The 20,202-nt window shown below is 43.4% G+C and overlaps 1 protein-coding gene across 6 annotated transcripts in view; it reads right to left on the bottom strand.

The window, feature by feature from the left end:
* Positions 1 to 5,333: 5,333 nt before the first annotated feature.
* Positions 5,334 to 20,202, bottom strand: part of MTDH (metadherin) — an 81,812-nt gene continuing 66,943 nt past the window's right edge. For all 6 annotated transcript variants that reach the window (XM_023183960.2, XM_023183959.2, XM_026454926.1 and 3 more), the window contains 3 exons: positions 14,805 to 14,945; positions 8,274 to 8,430; positions 5,334 to 7,295 (listed from right to left, as the gene is read on the bottom strand). In XM_023183960.2, coding sequence (XP_023039728.1) covers positions 7,225 to 7,295; positions 8,274 to 8,430; positions 14,805 to 14,945 — 369 coding nt within the window. In that variant the 3' untranslated portion in view covers positions 5,334 to 7,224. The remainder of the gene's footprint in view (positions 7,296 to 8,273; positions 8,431 to 14,804; positions 14,946 to 20,202) is intronic.

The following is a 20,202-nucleotide window of genomic DNA, read 5'->3' as shown; positions in this document are numbered from 1 at the left end:
TTGGGAGGCCGAGACGGGCGGATCATGAGGTCAGGAGATCGAGACCATCCTGGCTAACATGGCGAAACCCCGTCTCTACTAAAAAATACAAAAAACTAGCCGGGCGAGGTGGTGGGCGCCTGTAGTCCCAGCTACTCGGAAGGCTGAGGCAGGAGAATGGCGTAAACCCGGGAGGCGGAGCTTGCAGTGAGCTGAGAACCGGCCACTGCACTCCAGCCCGGGCGACAGAGGGAGACTCCCTCTCAAAAAAAAAAAAAAAAAAAAAAAAAAAGAAATTACTGGTAATCTCACTATCCTGTCACTAATAGCTCTTGCTGTTTGCCAAAGACCTCCTTTAGTGTCTGTCAAGAGTCTCCAGCCCCACAACAAACCTCACAGGAACCCTCACTGTAAGTGCCTGTGGGGCACTTGCTGCTTTTCGGAGTGGGGCAAAGCTGTCTAGAGATGCCATCTGTCTTGTGATCTATCCCCCTTCCTCAGGGAAAGGCTGCCATGTAGAGTTGTGCACTATACAGCATGGGGCACCATTCACATTCACAGTCATCGTGCCCGTGTGTACTTATTAAAACAACTTCCCAACATATCGGCGTAATGTCTTGAGGGAGGAGTGGCAATGAAGTTGCCATGAAACCTTTCTGAGATCAGGCTAGATGTTTCCTGGGACTGTAAGCCTCTGATGGTACCAAAAAGGATCTGTGCCAGGGGAGGCACTTGAGAACAGGCATTTTCACCCAAGCCTTTCCCCCTCTTTTTTTTTTTTTTTTTTTTTTTGAGACGGAGTCTCGCTCTGTCGCCCAGGCTGGAGTGCAGTGGCCGGATCTCAGCTCACTGCAAGCTCCGCCTCCCGGGTTTACGCCATTCTCCTGCCTCAGCCTCCCGAGTAGCTGGGACTACAGGCGCCCACCACCTCGCCTGGCTAATTTTATTTTTTTAGTAGAGACGGGGTTTCACCGTGTTAGTCAGGATGGTCTCGATCTCCTGACCTCGTGATCCGCCCGTCTCGGCCTCCCAAAGTGCTGGGATTACAGGCTTGAGCCACCGTGCCCGGCAAGACGGGGGTTTCACCGTGTTAGCTAGGATGGTCTCGATCTCCTGACCTCGTGATCCGCCCGTCTCGGCCTCCCAAAAGTGCTGGGATTACAGGCTTGAGCCACCGTGCCCGGCGCCTTTCCCCCTCTAATCCTGTTACAAGTTAAGCTGGTTCCCAGTATCCCCTTGTAACACTCTATTTAAGTAATGTTCTATTTCTTGAGCAGAATGGTGTTTTCAGACGTGTTCATTTTATTATGCTTTAAAACTTAGGTACATGTTACATATATTCCTTTTAAATGCCTTGATACAAATAAAAAACGAAAGCACATATATACAAGAAAGAATGCTACTATCATGGGATAACCTTGAACCCGCCTAAAGTTTTCTCAGTTAACTTATTCACAAACTTAAGTACTGTAACTATTAGCTGGCAAACATCTTACACACTATATACATGTCGTGATGCTAGGGTTAGAAATCATTGTCCTGTTAAGAGTACTTAGACCAGAACAATAGTAATGCCTTTTTCATGTTTTAAAAGATTATATACCAGGGTGATTCTCTTTCAACTTGTTATATAATCTGTACTTACAGTATGCGCAGGCAGGCTACTAAGCTTCTCTCAGCTGCTCTGTCTCTAGAATTTAAAGCAGTCACTGAGTGGCAGAAATTTCTTCTAAAATCTATTATATATAGACTGGGCACAGTGGGTCATGCCTGTAATCCCAGCATTTAGGAGGCTGAGGTGGGAGGACAGCCTGAGCCCAGGAATTGGAGATCAGCCTGGGCAACAGTGAGACCCTGTCTCTAGAAACAAAAACAACCATCATATAGAAGTTGGAACATTTATCAGCTGCTACACTAAGTAGCACTGAACAGCCTTCCAAATTTCTGCTCAGCTGGAAGAACACTTGACCTCAAAAATGCTTTGGTGCAGGAGATACACAATGTATGTCAACTCTGACAGACACTGTTAGAGGTGCCCATTATCCAATTCTCTTCTTCCTTAGTAACAGAATCCCAAAATATCAATTTGGCCCATGACAACCCAGACAGAATATGACGTCCCATTCAGCTTCATGGCTACTGGGACCAAGCAACTGTTTGAAATTTAAGTTTACGTATTGTGTGTAACTTCTAGGAAGTGTTCTTGGGGGTGGAGGTGGTAATGACCTCTACTAGCTGGCTCAAATGCTGACAGGAAGTTTGTAGCTAGAGCAGCTATCTTCAAGTAAGAATTGAAAGCCACATGTTGGCCAGGTGCGGTGGCTCACAACTGTAATCCTAGCACTTTGGGAGGCCAAGACAGGAGGGTCACTTAAGCCCAGGAGTTCAAGGCCAGCCTGGGCAACATAGCAATGACCTCACCTCTACCAAAAAAAAAAAAAAAGAAAAAAATTTTTAGCCAGGCATGGTGGTGTGTACCTGTAGTCCCAGGTACTCTGGAGGCTGAGGCCAAAGTGGGAGAACATAGCTTGAGTCCAGGAGTTCCAGGCTGAAGTGAGCTAGAACTGTGCCACTGCACTCCAGCCTGGGCAACAGAGTGAGACCCTATCTCATTAAAAGGAGAAAAGAGAAAAAAAAAAAAAAAAAAAAAAAAACACCACAGGTTGAGAATGGGGAGGAACAATATAAAAAGAACCTGGATCCCTGACCCTGCATAATGTTATATGGGCTCTGGATTGCCTTCCCAAACTTTTATATGAAAGAGAAACAATTGGCTGGGCGTGGTGGCTCACGCCTGTAATCCCAGCACTTTGGGAGGCCGAGGCAGGCGGATCAGGAGGTCAGGAGATCGAGACCATCCTGGCTAACACAGTGAAACCCCGTCTCTACTGAAAAAAAAAATACAAAAAATTAGCTGGGCATGGTGGTGGGCGCCAGTAGTCCCAGCTACTCGGGAGGCTGAGGCAGGAGAATGGCGTGAGCCCGAGAGGCGGAGCTTGTAGTGAGCCGAGATCACAGCACTGCGCTCCAGCCTGGGAGACATAGCGAGACTCCACCTCAAAAAAAAAAAAAAAAAAAAGAAAGAAAGAGAAACAATCTTTTTTTGTTTTTTAATTCTTTTTTTTTTTGTCGGGATCAGGGTCTCACTATATTGCTCAGGCTAGTTTCAAACTCCTGGGCTCAAGCAATCCTCCTGTGTCGGCCTCTCAAAGAGCTTAGATTACAATCATGAGTCACCATGCCCAGCTGAGAAACAAACTTCTCTCTTGTACAAGCAATTATTGTTTGGGGATACAGCCAAACTCATACATACAAACTAACGCATAATGCCAAGTTTTAGTTTAAGTTCCTTAACTGAAAGGCTGATGCAAATGACATATTGCACCTGGTGGCAGGCAGTTACATCTACTGCTAAAATGACATCAGATAGAAGAAGTTTTCTGTAGAGAACATTGTGTGTCACAAACAGTGACATTTTCTAAAGTGCTTAATTCAGTATGACTTCTCAGTGGTAAAGCTTGCACCTATGGTTTTAGGAAAACAACAACAACAAAAAGTTTAGACTAGCTTAAGATGCAAAATGACTGACGAAGTCCCTTCCCACAAGAGAACTGTAACGAGCAATTTAAACAAATCAAAAATGGTTTGTTTTATTTACAATACTCAATGCATCTTACAAATAACATATTTGCATTCCCTAAGTCTTTTGGAAAGTAATTCCAGTTTGTGCAATGAGTTTACAGGAAAATCTTCAGATATCTAGTAGACATCTTAAACCTAAACTCTACATTTTGAAAGATATTTCACACTATATTAATAGAGGACTGTTTTTAATTAAGAAAAACTAAACTCTGTAGTTAAATATTGCCCTCCAGTATCTTTAATGCAAATATAAACCAGATTAGCCTATGAAATAAGACCATTAGATTTGGGTGAATTATTCTGACTTCCCCTCCCCAGTAAAATGCATGCATAAAGTAAACATGGTAAATTACATCAATCACCTTTTAATACTTTTTTTGGACTCTCTCAACTGTTGTTTTGCTCAATTGTGGGTACAGATAGGTAGGATTCCAGTCTGGAGAAACCCCTAAACCACTAAACCCTGCATCAGAGTAAGGAAGAATTTTCAGTATGTATGTGGAGACAGGCTGGATTAGGGAGCCTTTTGAGTGGCTTCTCTAAGACACTTTGCTTGCTAACATGAGCAAGGTTCCCCTCCAGTCCTGATAAAGCCTGAAGAGGTTACTTATTTCCCTACTAGTTCTGGAAGCATCTTATTCATGCCGCCGTAGAATAGGCTCTCTTCCCCTGCTCCTCCCTGAATCACCATCTAGATTTCAGTGCTTTCTGACTTGATGATGGAAACTAGTTCCTGTTCAGGTGCCAGAAACTTTTTTTTTGAGACCGAGTCTCGCTGTCTTTCATGCTGGAGTGCAGTGGCGCGATCTCGGCTCACTGCAACCTCCATTACCGCCTGGGTTCCAGCGATTCTCTGCCTCAGCCTACCGAGTAGGTGGGATTACAGGCGCCTGCTACCACGCCCATCTAATTTTTGCATTTTTATTAGAGATGGGGTTTCACCATATTGGCCAGGCTAGTCTCAAACTCCTGACCTCAGGTGATCCACCTGCCTTGGCCTCCCAAAGTGTTAGGATTACAGGCGTGAGCCACCGCGCCTGGCCCAGAAACTGTTTTTATGTCACATAAAGATCTATGAAACAAGGTAAAGGGTAATTAAAATACTTTGTGAGAGTTTGCACCTCATGCATGTGAAAGAGAATGTAATTAATTTTACTGTTTATATAGCTGCCATCTTTTTTTTTTTTTTTTTTTTTTTGAGACGGAGTCTTGCTCTGTTGCCCAGGCTGGAGTGCAGTGGGGCACGATCTTGGCTTTGCAACCTTTGCCTCCTGGGTTCATATGATTCTCTGTCTTAGCCTCCTGAGTAGCTGGGATTACAGGGGCCCACCACCATGCCCAACTAATTTTTGTTGTATTTTTAGTAGAGATGGGGTTTCACCCTCTTGGCCAGGCTGGTCTTGAACTCCTGACCTCGTGATCCACCTGCCTTGGCCTCCCAAAGTGCTGGGACTACAGATGTGAGCCACTGCACCCAGTCAGCTGCCATCTCTTAAAACAAAACCCAAGTCCAAGCTCTTGAGCCAGAAAGAATAAATAGAGGTATCTCTATACTGGATCCACCTCAACTTAGCAGTGCATCTCTGCATCTCCACAACACCTTTCTCCTCAAAACATCTGGTGTCTTTAACATCTGGCATAGGTGGTAGAATGGGGAGATACTAGGCTGAAGAAATAAAGTCCAACGTTTGACATAGCCAACAGAATTTTAAGATAAAGAAATGGTGAGGTAGAGTTGAGAGAGTTCAATTATATTGTTGAGCACAGACCATTTGGCACATTCTAAAATTAGATTCCCTATCAAATTCTCTTTTGTGGTACCTTTACAAAGTGCTGACACCTTCGGAATCCTCCAACACCTATGTAAAGCCAACAGAATAAAGTCATTTGAAGAAATCCATCCTTGGCTCTTTAGCTATTATACCCCCATATTGAAGCAAATAAAAAACAATGCTATCCATTTGCTGAATTTATTTAAACAAGTCAATTTAGAAATACCATAGAATTAAACAAAACTTCTGACATGTAAACATACTGCCATGTTCCTGAAACAGATGTTAACACCTGATAAAAGTTAATAATCTCTTGTTAGGAAAGCTGTCCATTAATAAGGCCAGTCTTCAGCAAAACTAAAACCATTTTGTTTGTTTAGCTTTCCTAGTCTGACAACGCAATACTATTGAACCACAATCAAATATAACAACAACATTGGATGGATAGATCAGTACCATTGGTTACAGCTGTTAAACAGGTTCATTCTTGGCGCCACATAAAAACAATTAAGCCAATCACGTCGAATAAATCATGGCTTGTTTTTCTTTATCACAATTCACTAAGTGATGTTAATTATGGTCCTTGTCAAACACGTTTGGTAAAGGCTATTTACAGTGTACATGGCTGAGCATGCACTATTTATAGTTACAAAGATACCTGCCAGTTTATTACAATAGAATTACACAGTGCCTGAAAATGGTGAAACATCTCACACATCATTTAAATCAATATAATTTCAAGCAGGAAACGTTCCTTATTTGACCACAATTGCAATAATTACATGAAAATTCTTATAAAAACATGAATCCCCTTCAAGAAATTGATGCATATTCTACACACTACAGGTTAAGGCAGTAAAAAAATGTATTCCTGATAACTGGAGGTCTTGACAATGTCAATTAAAGCTGTCTGACTCTAGTTTTTCATTCTCCATCATATACCAAAAGTTTGTGAATGATTTCATTTTTAAAGTCAAAAAAGTATTAGTAACTAAGAAGAGTTGAAGCTGGAAAAAAGTAATTGCTAGGGAAAGGAAAAATGTAAATTGGATTTTGCCTGAAAGTTTTCAAATCATAAACAATAGCATTATTTATGAGTCTAAGCCTTAAATGTATAAAACAAATACATATAGTTCACTTTTCTTAATTTAAAATATACTGTACTTTGAACAATTCAAGTAATGTAAGACTATCAAAAATAACTTCATAAGCCATACAAGTGTCAACTGCATTTTCCGTATTTTAAGAACTTTTAAAAATTGTAAACTAAACCATGACAGTTTAGTTAAACAAATGATAAATGACTTTTTATTTGCACTTGTGATTTCTTTAATACAAATTGCTACCAACAAATATGTAAAGATATGGCAGGTTATGTATTTGATCAAAGCACTTTGATTTAAGCATAAAACAGATTCAAATGGTACAAGTTCTGTGCATAAGATCCAAGGAATTGCTTACTAATTTGTAGGCAACCCTCTTTCTAATCAGAATCCTTTCTTCCTCGGCTGCAGATGAGATAGGGCACAATCTGTTGTAAACAGGGCACTGTTGTAAAACCAAGATAATATTCTTAAATTAAGATCGTTCTTGTTCAATTAAAAAGACTTTCCCAAGTGTCTTCCATCACTGAGTATATTCTGCTGACCTCTTAATTTCATAAATTAACTTTCTTTTGATTCCATTTTTATGGTGGTTGTGTCCGCAGTTTTGTTTTAAAAATTGGTTTAAATTTATATAAAACTCTGTACATGTTCACAAATTATTGCATAAACAGCATAATCTTCAAGACAGTGTTTGCAAACACATGTCCAATTCAGGAAAAAAAATTTCACGTTTCTCGTCTGGCTTTTTTCTTCTTTTTTATTTGTTTGGGAGATTCCCAGCTAGTTTCAGACTTGGCTAAAAAGGGGGGAAAATGAAGAAAAAAAATTAGGAGGATAGTAAATATTGTTACATCTCAATAATATAAAAGTAGTAACTATGAAAATCTTTTAAAATACTCAAATTTTATGTTTAAGTTTTCAAGCCCTCATTATATATTTTAAGTTATTCTATGTCTTCCTCCCTCCTTTCTTTTCAATGGTATTATTAGGTTGAACAAAATGGAACTGCTGATATTCAACCAGTTTTGACCTAAAAAAACTGTTATTTAATACCGCTCAACCTAACTAATAAAACAGAAAAATGGGTAAAATGGGTACTAAAGGTAGCTGAAGAGAGTAAAGGAGGAAAAAAAGCATAGAATAATTTGTAGCCTCAAGAACATGTGCAGAGAAAAAGGGAGAGGGACCAGATAGACAAGCAGGCAGGCACGAAAGTTCTCCCTCTGTTCTCAGCAATGTATTCTCTCCTTCAGAGACAGACAGATAGATAGATAGATAGATAGATAGATAGATAGATAGGTTGATCATTTATTTATTTATTGAGTCTCGCTCTGTCACCCAGGCTGGAGTGCAATGGTGCAATCTTGGCTCACTACAACCTCCGTCTCCTGGGTTCAAGCGATTCTCCTGCCTCAGCCTCCCCAGTAGCTGGGATAACAGATGTGCGGCCAGCACACCCAGCTAATTTTTGTATTTTTAGTAGAGACTTGGTTTCTCCATGTTGGCTAGGCTGGTGTTGAACTTCTGACCTCAAGTGATCCGCCTGCCTTGGCCTCCCAAAGTGCCGGGATTACAGCTGTGAGCCACGGCACCCAGCTTCCTTCAGTTATTTTAACAGCTTGGCCTTCACAACTTAAGTACACAAACGTCCAAAAAATTTAGCATTTTCAAAGGAAGAAAGGGCTACTCTTATTAATCCATTAGACTTTTAAGATCAGAATCTTAACACATGAAAAATGTAAACAGTACAAAGGAATAAAAAATGATTACTTACTCTGTGAAGGAGGCACACTATTTTGCTTGGTATTTGACTTGGATTTATCTGTCTCTTGTAGAGTTGGCGGCACTTGGGAGGAGCTCTTGTCAGAATCACTTTTTGATAAGATAACAGATGGCTCGGTAGAAGTAGCAGGTGGAAGAGTCTTGATAGGCTATTTTAGGAAAAAATCATCTCAGGTTTTTTGGTGAAATTTTCAAATAAAGTTTAAATATCACAGTAATACTAAGAGGCTGTTTAGAAGCAATTCAATACTAATATGGTTTCCAGATAAGCAATGTAACTCATACGTGCCCTCTAGTGATACGGCCAAATCAATCATCACCCATGACATTTATGAATATATGTTGAGATAAAAATGAAGGTATGAAATTACAAAATGTCTACCGAATTTCAAATAGAAATGAATAATTTCATTTTCTTTTTTTTTTTTTTTGAGACAGAGTCTCGCTCTGTCGCCCAGGCTGGAGTGCAGTGGCCGGATCTCAGCTCACTGCAAGCCCCGTCTCCCGGGTTCACGCCATTCTCCTGCCTCAGCCTCCCGAGTAGCTGGGACTACAGGCGCCCGCCATCTCGCCCGGCTAGTTTTTTGTATTTTAGTAGAGACGGGGTTTCACCGTGTTAGCCAGGATGGTCTCGATCTCCTGACCTTGTGATCCGCCCATCTCGGCCTCCCAAAGTGCTGGGATTACAGGCTTGAGCCACCGTGCCCGGCCAAATAATTTCATTTTCATTAACTTTTTTTTTGAGGTGGAGTCTCACTCTGTCACCCAGGCTGGAGTGCAGTGGCACAATCCAGGCTCACTGCAACCTCTGCCTCCTGGGTTCAAGCGATTCTCCTGCCTCAGTCTCTCGAGTTGCTGGGACTACAGATGCCCGCCACCATGCCCAGCTAACTTTTTTGGATTTTTAGTAGAGACAAGGTTTTACCGTGTTAGCCAGGATGGTCTCGATCTCCTGACTTCGTGATCCGCCTGCCTCAGCCTCCCAAAGTGCTGGGATTATAGATGTGAGCCACCACGCCTGGCCTAACTTTTATATTCTTATGTTTCATTATAAATAAGATGATTTTATTTATTTATTTATTTTTGAGACAAAGTCTCGCTCTGTCGCCCAGGATGGAGTGCAGTGGCGCGATCTGGGCTCACTGCAAGCTCCGCCTCCTGGGTTCACGCCATTCTCCTGCCTCAGCCTCCCGAGTAGCTGGCACTACAGGCGCCCGCCACCTCGCCTGGCTAGTTTTTTGTATTTTTTTTAGTAGAGATGGGGTTTCACCGTGTTAGCCAGGATGGTCTCGATCTCCTGACCTCATGATCCGCCCGTCTTGGCCTCCCACAGTGCTGGGATTACAGGCTTGAGCCACCGCGCCTGGCCAATAAGATGATTTTATACTTTTCTTTTTTGAGACACAGTGTCGCTCTGTGGCCTAGCCTAGAGTGCAGAGGCACCAAACAGCTCACTGCAGCCTTGACCTGTGGGTTCAAGTGATCCTCCCGCTTCAACCTCCAGAGTAGCTGGGATTATAGGCATGAACCACTGAGACTGGCTGATTTTATACTTGTTGGTGATTCAATGGTTGTTGTCCATTTCCACCAACTCAGAATGCTTCAAAAATTTTTGTGAAAAACAGAAGGAAAATAGCTAACTTCTGAACTACCAGTAGATGACAACCCCTAATCTCCTTCCTAACAGGTAAGAATTTCTCAAACAGCAGCAGCAACAGCTTCTGTTTCCTACAAGCACACTGTGGTTACTGGTCCTACTGATTCGAGCAACTGGTAACACTCAGGTCCAAATTTTCAGTGTTTTATCCAGTCTGGTAGTGAAATTAGAATGCTTAAGGCAGAGCGTAGATTCTTTTTTTTTTTTGAGACAGAGTCTCGCTCTGTCGCCCAGGCTGGAGTGCAGTGGCCGGATCTCAGCTCACTGCAAGCTCCGCCTCCCGGGTTCACGCCATTCTCCTGCCTCAGCCTCCCGAGTAGCTGGGACTACAGGCGCCGCTACCTCGCCCGGCTAGTTTTTCTTCGTATTTTTAGTAGAGACGGGGTTTCACCGCGTTAGCCAGGATGGTCTCGATCTCCTGACCTCGTGATCCGCCCGTCTTGGCCTCCCAAAGTGCTGGGATTACAGGCTTGAGCCACCGCGCCCGGCCGAGCCTAGATTCTTGAGCCTTACTTCTCTACAGCCTGGAAGCAGAAAGGAGGTAAACTAACTGATTTGCCTCACTGAGGCATATCCATTAATAAATGATCAGGACCTGGCAATGATAAAAACATCAGTAATCTGGAGTGCCTTCAGCATGTGAGAGATGAGTAGAAGATCATTTCACCTATTAGCTCTATCTGTGATCATTATCCTGAACATAGAAAGAAGGGTAAGTAATGCTTCTCTAGACCCTATTCTTCCAGGCCCCATAGATTCGAGAAAGCAAAATGGGATAAGGATACAAGAGGAAATGGTGTGAGCCCAAGTAATTACTAGGATTCTTTCTTCCTATTCTAGGTATCTGAAGTTGTATTTTTGTGTGTGTGTGTGTGAGACAGGATCTCACTCTGTCACCCAGGCTGGAGTGCAGTGGCGTGATCTTCATTCTCTGCAACCTCTGCCTCCTGGGCTCACAAGATCCTCCCACCTCAGTCCCCCAAGTACCTGGGACCACAGGTGCACACCACCATATCCGGCAATTTTTTTGTATTTTTGGTAGAGAGGGGGGGTTTCACCATGCTGCCCAGGCTGGTCTCGAACTTCTGAGTTCAAGTGATCTACCCATCTGGACCTCCCAAAGTGCTGGGATTACAAGGCATGAGCCACCGTGGCCGGCCCTGAAGTTGTATTTATGTTGCCTAGTCTCTTTACCTTTCTCAGTGTTCCCTGTATTTATTTCATATCCAGAAGTTTTATTATTACTTATTTTTAATCTCCTTTTCCCCTCTATTCTCACTTATCTACATTAAGTCACAGAACGGATCAAATATTCTTCATAAAATGGCTTCTGAAAATGATTTAATATAAAAATGTTGAACAGAGGCCGGGCGCGCTGGTTCACACCTGTAATCCCAGCACTTTGGGAGGCTGAGGTAGGCAGATCACTTGAGGTCAGGAGTTCGAGACCAGCCTGGCCAACATGGTGAAAATCCGTCTCTACTAAAAATACAAAAATTAGCCAGGGGTGGTGGCGTGCGCCTGTAATCCCAGCTACTCATGAGGCTGAGGCAGGAAAATCGCCTGAACCCGGGAGGTAGAGGTTGCAGTGCGCTGAGATTGCGGAGTGTGTCACTGCAATCCAGCCTGGGCAATAGAGCAAGACTCTGTTGCAAAAAAAAAAAAAAAAAAAAAAATTCAAATAGACCCTTTATTTATTATACACACACACACACACACACACACACACACATATATATTTTTACAAGGCCTCATTTTGTCACCCAGGCTGGAGTGCAGTGGCACAATTATTACAGCTTATTGCAGCCTCAAATTCCTGGGCTCAAGTGGTCTTCCCACTCAGTCTCCTGAGTAGCTGGGATTATAAGCACACACCATGACATCCAGCTAATTTTTGTGCTTTCTGTAAATACTGAGTCTAGCCATGTTGCCCAGGCTGGTCTCTAACTCCTGGACTCAAGCGATCCTCCTGCCTTGGCCTTCCAAAGTGTTGGGATTACAGGCGGGAGCCACTGCACCTGGTTGCTTATTTATTTATGAGATGGAGTCTCACTTTGTCACCCAGGCTAGAGTGCAGTGGCGTGATCTTGGCTCACTGCAACCTCTGCCTCCCAGGTTCAAGCGATTGTCCTGCCTCAGCCTCCTGAGTAGCTGGGATTACAGGTGTGTGCCACCACACCTGGCTACTTTTTGTATTTTCAGTAGAGACAGGGTTTCATCATGTCCGTCAGGCTGGTCTCAAACTCCTAATCTCGTGATCCGCCTGCCTCAGCCTCCCAAAGTGCTGGGATTACAGGTATGAGCCACCACGCCTGGCCTTTGCCATTTATTATATTGAGACTGCAGCCCAGGTGTGGTGGCTCACACCTGTAATCCCAGCACTTTGGGAGGCTGAGGTGGGAGGACTGCTTGAGTCCAGGAGTTTCAGACCAGCCTGAGAAACATGGTGAGACCCTGTCTCTATAAAAAATACAAAAATTAGCTGGGTGTGGTGATGTGCACCTGTAGTCCCAGCTACTCGGGAGGCTGAGGCAGGAGGATCACTTGAACCCGGGAGGTAGAGGCTGCAGTGAGCTAACACTGTGCCACTGTACTCTAGTCTGGGTGACAGAGCAAGACTCTGTTAAAAAAAAAACAACAAACAAACAAATAAACCTCCCAAGACTGTACTGTTTTATCTCAAAATATGCATAGGGAAATAAAAGCATCAAATCTAAATAAGGAGTATTATTAAAACTGTTTTAGTACAAGACAGTTACAAATTCACTTTTCTAGCAGTAACTCAAGTTTCTTGTCTAAAGCTGTTCCACTAAATATGTAAGCTGCCAAGGGCAGGTGGTTTTTGGTCTGTTTTGTTATCTGCTGTATCCCAGCACTTCAAATAGAGTATGGTATGCAGTAGGTTCTCAATACATTTTTTCTGAATAATAAACCAGGTGCCGGGCACGGTGGCTCATGCCTATAACCCCAGCTCTTAGGGAGGCAGAGGCGGGACGACAGCTTGAGCCCAGGAGCTCAAGACCTGCCGAGGCACTATAGCGAGACCCTGTTATCCACAAAAAGGTAAAAAAAAAAAAAAAAAAAGAAAAAAAAAAAGCATAAATAAACCAGGCAACTCTAGTAGAATTTAATATATATATATTTTTGAGATGGCCCCTCACTGTGTTGCCCAGGCTGGAGTGCAGTGGTGCGATCTTGGCTCACTGTAACCTCCGCCTCCTGGGTTCAAGGAGTTCTCCTGCCTCAGCCTCTCAGGTAGCTGGGACTACAGGTGCCTGCCAACACGCCCAGCCAAGTTTTGTATTTTTAGTAGAGACAGGGTTTCACCATATTGGCCAGGCTGGTCTCGAACTCCTGACCTTGTGATCCACCCACCTCGGCCTCCCAAAGTGCTGGGATTACAGGCGTGAGCCACCGTACCCAGCCCTGAATTTATTTTAATATGATGTAATTAATTTACCCAATTCGAAATCAGATTTTGTGTCGCCAACATAGGCCTTTTATAAAATGGTCCCTTCTACCATACAGATAGCTTCCATAGAAGGCACATCTTTTAAAAGCCTATAACCAAGTTTTAAACAAATGTTCCATTTTGGGAGGCTGAACTATAGTTGTATTATGTACATATATTGGGGGAAAATGAAACCAATCATATTTTCTCTAAGCTGTCTATCCCTTGTATGCCTAGATATTTAGCAGGAGAAAATACAGTATAGTGGTTCTTGATTTCACTACTGATAGTTATGAGACTTTGGGCAAGTTATTCAACTTCTCTAGCTTCATTTATAAAATGCATCTTACCTTTCTCTTGGGATTGTTTTGAAGACTAAATTAGTCATTATATTTTAAATGATTAGCACAGTGCTTAAAACATTATTTATGATAAAATACTTGAGTCAACAAAACTTTATTATTCTTTCTTTTTTTTTTTATTTTTTATTTTTTATTTTTTTGAGATGGAGTCTCGCTCTATCGCCCAGGCTGGAGTGCAGTGGCCGGATCTCAGCTCACTGCAAGCTCCGCTTCCCGGGTTTACGCCATTCTCCTGGCTCAGCCTCCTGAGTAGCTGGGACTACAGGCACCCGCCACCTCGCCTGGCTAGTTTTTTGTATTTTTTTAGTAGAGACGGGGTTTCACGGTGTTAGCCAGGATGGTCTCGATCTCCTGACCTCGTGATCCACCCGTCTCGGCCTCCCAAAGTGCTGGGATTACAGGCTTGAGCCACCGCGCCCGGCCTCTTTCTTTTTTTTTTGAGACAGTGTCTCGCTCTGTTGCCCAGGCCAGAGTGCAGTGGCATGATCTTGGTTCACTGCAACCTCTGCCTCTCAGGTTCAAGCGATTCTCCTGCCTCAGCCTCCTAAGTAGCTGGGTTACAGGCGCCCGCCACCACACCTGGTTAATTTTTGTTTTTAGTAGACACGGGGTTTCACCATGTTGGTCAGGCTGGTCTCGAACTCCTGATCTCAGGTGATCTGCCCACCTCGCCATCCCAAAGTGATGGGATTACAGGCATGAGCCACTGTGCCCAGCCAAAACTTTATTACTCTTTTTTTTTTTTTTTAAAGATGGAGTCTCGCACTGTTGCCCAGGTTGTAGTGCAATGGCACGATCTTGGCTGACAGCAACTTTCACCTCCTGAGTTCAAGCGATTCTCCTGCCTCAGCCTCCCAAGTAACTGGGATTACAGGCTCCCGCCACCACGCCCAGCTAATTTTTTGTAATTTTAGTAGAGACAGGGTTTCGCTATGTTGGCCAGGCTGGTCTCCAACTCCTGACCTCATGATCTGCCTGTCTTGGCTTCTCAAAGTGCTGGGATTACAGGTGTAAGCCACCGCGCCCGGCAACTTTATTATTCTTAAAAATTACCTGGCTATTTTTGACGAGTACTTCGGCTGGATCACTAGTGCTTATGGTCTTCAAGGAAAAAGCTTTTTCCTGTTTTGGACGGGTTTTAGAGGTATTCACTGGAAGCTCTTCTCTAATCTCTTTTTCTAATTCTTCTGTGTCCTACAGAAAAAAACAACCTATTAGATTATATAAATCATTCATTCTTCATTAATTAAAATCTATGGTGGTGTATGGTTGTAATCCCAGCACTTTGGGAGGTGGAGGTGGGTGAATTGCTTGAGCTCAGGAATTCAAGACCAGCCTGGGCAACATGGTGAAACCATTTCTACAAAAATACAAAAATTAGTCACGTGTGGTGGTGTGCACATGTAGTCCCAGTTACTCAGGAGGCTGAGGAGGGAGGACTACTTGAGCCTGAGAGACTGAGGCTGCAGTGGACTGTGATCACACCACGGTACTCCAGGCTGGGTGACTCTGTCTCAAAAAAACACAACCCCCCAAAACTACAAAAACACAAAAATTAGCCAGGCATGGTGGTGCATGCCTTTAATCCCAGATACTTGGGAGGAGGCACGAGAATTGCTCCAGCCCGGGAAGCGAAGGTTGCAGTGAGCCGAGATCGCACCATTGCATTCAGCCTGGGTAACAGAGGGAAACTCCGTCCAAAAAAAAAAAAAGAAAAAAACCCACAAAAAACACTTCACTTAACAATTTCAAGGAATAAAATGTTTATACATAAGTTAATTTTCGAGATAAATTCAGCTTACATAGTAGAAAGGGCATAGACAGGAAATTCCTGTTTTGGCCATGCCACAATCTAGCTACAAAATCTCAGGGACAGCTGGGCGCAGTGGCTCACATCTGTAATCCCAGCACTTTGGGAGGCTGAGGCAGGTGGATCGCCAGAGGTCAGGAGTTCAAGACCAGCCTGGCTGGTGAAACCCTGTCTCTACTAAAAATACAAAAATTAGCTGGGTGTGATGGCGCATGCCTGTAATTCCAGCTATTTGGGAGGCTGAGGCATGAGAACTGCTTGAACCTGGGAGGCGGAGGTTGCAGTGAGACGAGATCACGCCACTGTACTCCAGCCTGGGTAACAATGGTGAAACCCCATCTCTACTAAAAATACAAAAATTAGGCTGGGCGTGGTGGCTCATGCCCGTAATCCCAGCACTTTAGGAGGCCGAGGTGGGCGGATCACTTGAGGTCAAGAGTTGAAGACGAGCCTGGCCAACATGATGAAACCCTGTTTCTACTAAAAATACAAAAATTATCCAGTAATGGTGGTACATGCCTGTAATCCCAGCTACTTGGGAGGCTGATACATGATAATAGATTGAACCTGGGAGGTGAAGGTTGCAGTGAGCCAAGATCTCGTCACTGCACTCCAGCCTGGGTGACAGAACATCTCAGGGACAAGTCACTTAGTTTCCCCAAACCTCAGTTTCCTCAACTGTAAGGTAAAATTTGCCCTATCTAAAAACTCATATAAGCTTTAAGATTTCCATTTTTTGGGGGGTATAAAAATTTATTATACAGGGCCGGGCGCGGTGGCTCACGCCTGTAATCCCAGCTCTCAGGGAAGCAGAGGCGGGAGGACAGCTTGAGCCCAGGAGTTCGAGACCTGCCTGGGTAATACAGCGAGATCCCGTTCTCCACAAAAAGGAAAAAAAAAAAAAAAAGACAAAAAAGAAAAAATTTATTATACATAAAGACTATCACCACTAACAAATGCAGACAGGCTAGCACATCATGGTACAGGGTGGAGGACGGCTAGCCCTTTGGAAAGTGAAAGGTTTGGGTGGCGTGGGCCTCATGCCACTCTGATTAATCAGGAGACGGGAGGGCACATGCCAAATACCACAGGACCTCAGGGCAGCAAGATTTCCATTCTTAGACTTTCAAACTTTTACGAAGTTTCAGCAAAATAATTCCACAGCACATTATATGCTTAGGTATGTAAAGTAAACATGAACTAGAATATATTAAATAGAAACATTACTGTATTTTTCTTTGGCAAATGCATCCATATAAAATGGAAGTTCTTTTTAACAAATGGCTAAGATGATCTTAATGTTCTTCTAACACTGATGTTCTATTCTATGATATTTATTCAGTATAGTAGTGGGTTTAGATAGTCAAAATTTTCTATATATTTAGGCTGAGCAGGTAGCTTTGGAAGTATATGTCTGAAGTCTGTAATCTCACAAAGTTTTTCAAAGTTTTGCAATCTTACAAAATCACAAGACCTCAATTTATTTCCATCCTAAGTTGAATTCAACAGTGAAAGACCCCATCAGCCACACATGAACACCAAAAAAGACTTTGGGTCTGGTGTGGTAGCTTGCATCTGTAATCCCAGCACTTTGGCAAGGAGCCAAGGCAGGAGGACTGTTTGAGCCCAGGAGACTGGCATAGCCTGGGTAACATAGGGAAACTCTGTCTCTACAACGAAATAAAAAAAAATTAGCTGGGCATGGTGGTGCCTGCCTGAGTCCTAGTTACTTGGGAGGTTGAAGCAGGAGGGTCCCTTGAGTCCAGGAGGTCGAGGCTGCAGTGAGCTGTGATTGAGCCACTGTATTCCAGCCTGGTAACAGAATGGAATGTCTTAAAAAACAAACAAAACAAAACAAAAAGAAAAAACAATATAACTTTTTTTTTTTTTTTTTGAGACAGAGTCTCACTCTGTTGCCCAGGCTGGAGTGTAGTGGTGCAATCTCGGCTCACTGCAACCTGCGATTCTCCTGCCTCAGCTTCACAAGTAGCTGGGACTACAGGCGCCAGCTACCACACATGGCTAATTTTTGTATTTTAGTAGAGATGGGGTTTCACCATGTTGGCCAGGATGGTCTCAAACTCCTGACCCTGTGATCCACCCGCCTTGGCCTCCCAAAGTGCTGGGATTACAGGTGTGAGCCACGGCACCCAGCCTAACCTTTTTTTTTTAAGATGGAGTTTCACTCTTGTTGCCCAGGCTGGAGTGCAATGGCGCAATCTTGGCTCATTGCAACCTCTGCCTCCTGAGTTCAAGTGATTCACCTGCCTCAACCCCCCGAGTAGCTGGGATTACAGGCGCATGCAACCACACCCGGTTAATTCTGTATTTTTAGTAGAGGCGGGGTTTCTCCATGTCGGTCAGGCTGGTATTGAATTCCTGACCTCAGGTGATCTGCCCGCCTCGGCCTCCCAAAGTGCCGGGATTATAGGCATGAGCCACTGCACCCAGCCATAACCTTTTATTAGTAGGATATATGTGCTATGTACTTAGCATAGAACTTCATGGATATCTAATTCTCCAAACAATCTATGCAGTTATGTAACTTGTGCAAGGTAAAAAAGAATGACAGAACAAGATTCAGAATATAGATCTGACTCTAAACCTAGAATACTCATTCATTATATTTTTAAAAACACAGCCAACATTTTAAAAAGGATAATCAGAATACCAAAGAAACATTCACATGTTAATGACCTTTGCCAATACATTAAACATTTCAGAATACATCCTACAAAATTTCTTTTAAAAGGAACTCAACTAATCCACAATCCACAGAATTATCATTAGTAAATACTCTAAGTCAAAGAAACTCAAGAAAAACTTGGCTAAAATGGTTTTCAGGTAGTACTACTAACAAAGGAGAGATGTAACATTTCTCATCTCCCAGCTCCAGCTAACAAGAAAAGCACACCTATTATATAGTTTTAGTTTGTTCATATCCATTGATCTTAGCTATGTTACAACTTTAATGCCCATCCATTTTTACTACTGAAAAAGCAAGTGTTGATAATAAGCTTGTATCATTTATGAGGGCTTGTATTTCCCACAATAAAAAATAACTGAATACATATTTCTTTAAAAAGCCATGTAGAAACTTCTTCCAAAAACAGTAAGTGGCTGGGCTTGGTGGCTCACACCTGTAATCCCAGCACTTTGGGAGGCTGAGGTGGGAAGATCACTTGAGGCCAGATCACTTGAGACCAGACCAGCCTGGTCAACATGGTGAAATCCGCTCTCTACTAAAAATACAAAAATTAGCTGGGTGTGGTGGCTCATGCCTGTAATCCCAGCTACTTGGAAGGCTGAGGCAGGAGAATCACTTGAACCCGGGAGGGGGAGGTTACAGTGAGGCGATACTGTGCCACTGCACTCCAGTTGGGGCGACACAGTGAGACTCCGTCTCAAAAATAAATAAGGCTGGGCATGGTGGTTCATGCCTGTAATCCCAGCACTTTGGGAGGCCGAGTTGGGCGGATCACTTGAGGCCAGATCACCTGAGACCAGCCTGGCTAACATGGTGAAAGCCTGTCTCTACTAAAAATGCAAAAATTAGTCAGGCGTGGTGGCATGGGCCTGTAATCCTAGCTACTTGGGAAGCTGAGGCAAGAGAATTGCTTGAACCCGGGAGGCAGAGGCTGCAGTGAGCTGAGATCGCACTACTGCACTCCAGCCTGGCAACAGAACCAGACTCTGTCTCAAAAAATAAATTAAAAAAAAAAAAAAAAAAAAAGGTAAACAAATAGAATAATAAGTAGGAAAAACTACTTTGTGGTCTATCCCTAGAAATTGCGGCTCCCTGTCTCCTACATTTGAACAATTAATTACAGTTATAGTAAGGAATACAAATATTTTAAGAAGTTACAATGTAACAGTATTAGTGCTTTAAAAAACCCTAATATGTTTCTAATAATCTGATACATTTGAAATTAAAGGCCGGGCGCGGTGGCTCAAGCCTGTAATCCCAGCACTTTGGGAGGCCGAGACGGGCGGATCACGAGGTCAGGAGATCGAGACCCTCCTGGCTAACACGGTGAAACCCCGTCTCTACTAAAAATAGAAAAAATTAGCCGGGCGAGGTGGCGGGCGCCTGTGGTCCCAGCCACTCGGGAGGCTGAGGCAGGAGAATGGCGTGAACCCAGGAGGCGGAGGTTGTGGTGAGCTGAGATCCGGCCACTGCACTCCAGCCTGGGCGACAGAGCAAGACTCCGTCTCAAAAAAAAAAAAAAAAAAAAAAAAAAAGAAATTAAAAAAAAATTTTTTTTTTTTTGAGACAGGGTCTTGCTCTGTGACCCAGGCTAGAGTACAATAGTGTGATTTTGGCTCACTGCAAGTTCTGCCTCCCGGGCGCAAGTGATCCTCTCACCTCAGCTTCCTGAGTAGCTGGGGCTACAAGCGTATGCCACCATGCCTGGCTAATTTTTGTAGAGACAGGGTTTTGCCATGTTGCCCAGGCTGGTCTCAAACTCCTGGACTGAAGCAAACCTCCCACCTTGGCCTTCCAATGTGCTGGGATTACAGGTGTCAGTCATTGTGCCCAGGTTAAAATTTCATCTCTGACTTCATTTTTATTATAATTTACTTTTTTTCCCCCAGATAGGAGAGATCAAAGAAAAAGAAAGAAAAGAAAATGTATGAGTG

Source organism: Piliocolobus tephrosceles, chromosome 7 (genome assembly GCF_002776525.5).
Source record: "Piliocolobus tephrosceles isolate RC106 chromosome 7, ASM277652v3, whole genome shotgun sequence".
Lineage (NCBI taxonomy): Eukaryota > Metazoa > Chordata > Mammalia > Primates > Cercopithecidae > Piliocolobus > Piliocolobus tephrosceles.
Note: the sequence above shows the minus strand (reverse complement) of the source record. Positions and strands in the feature narration are given on the sequence as shown.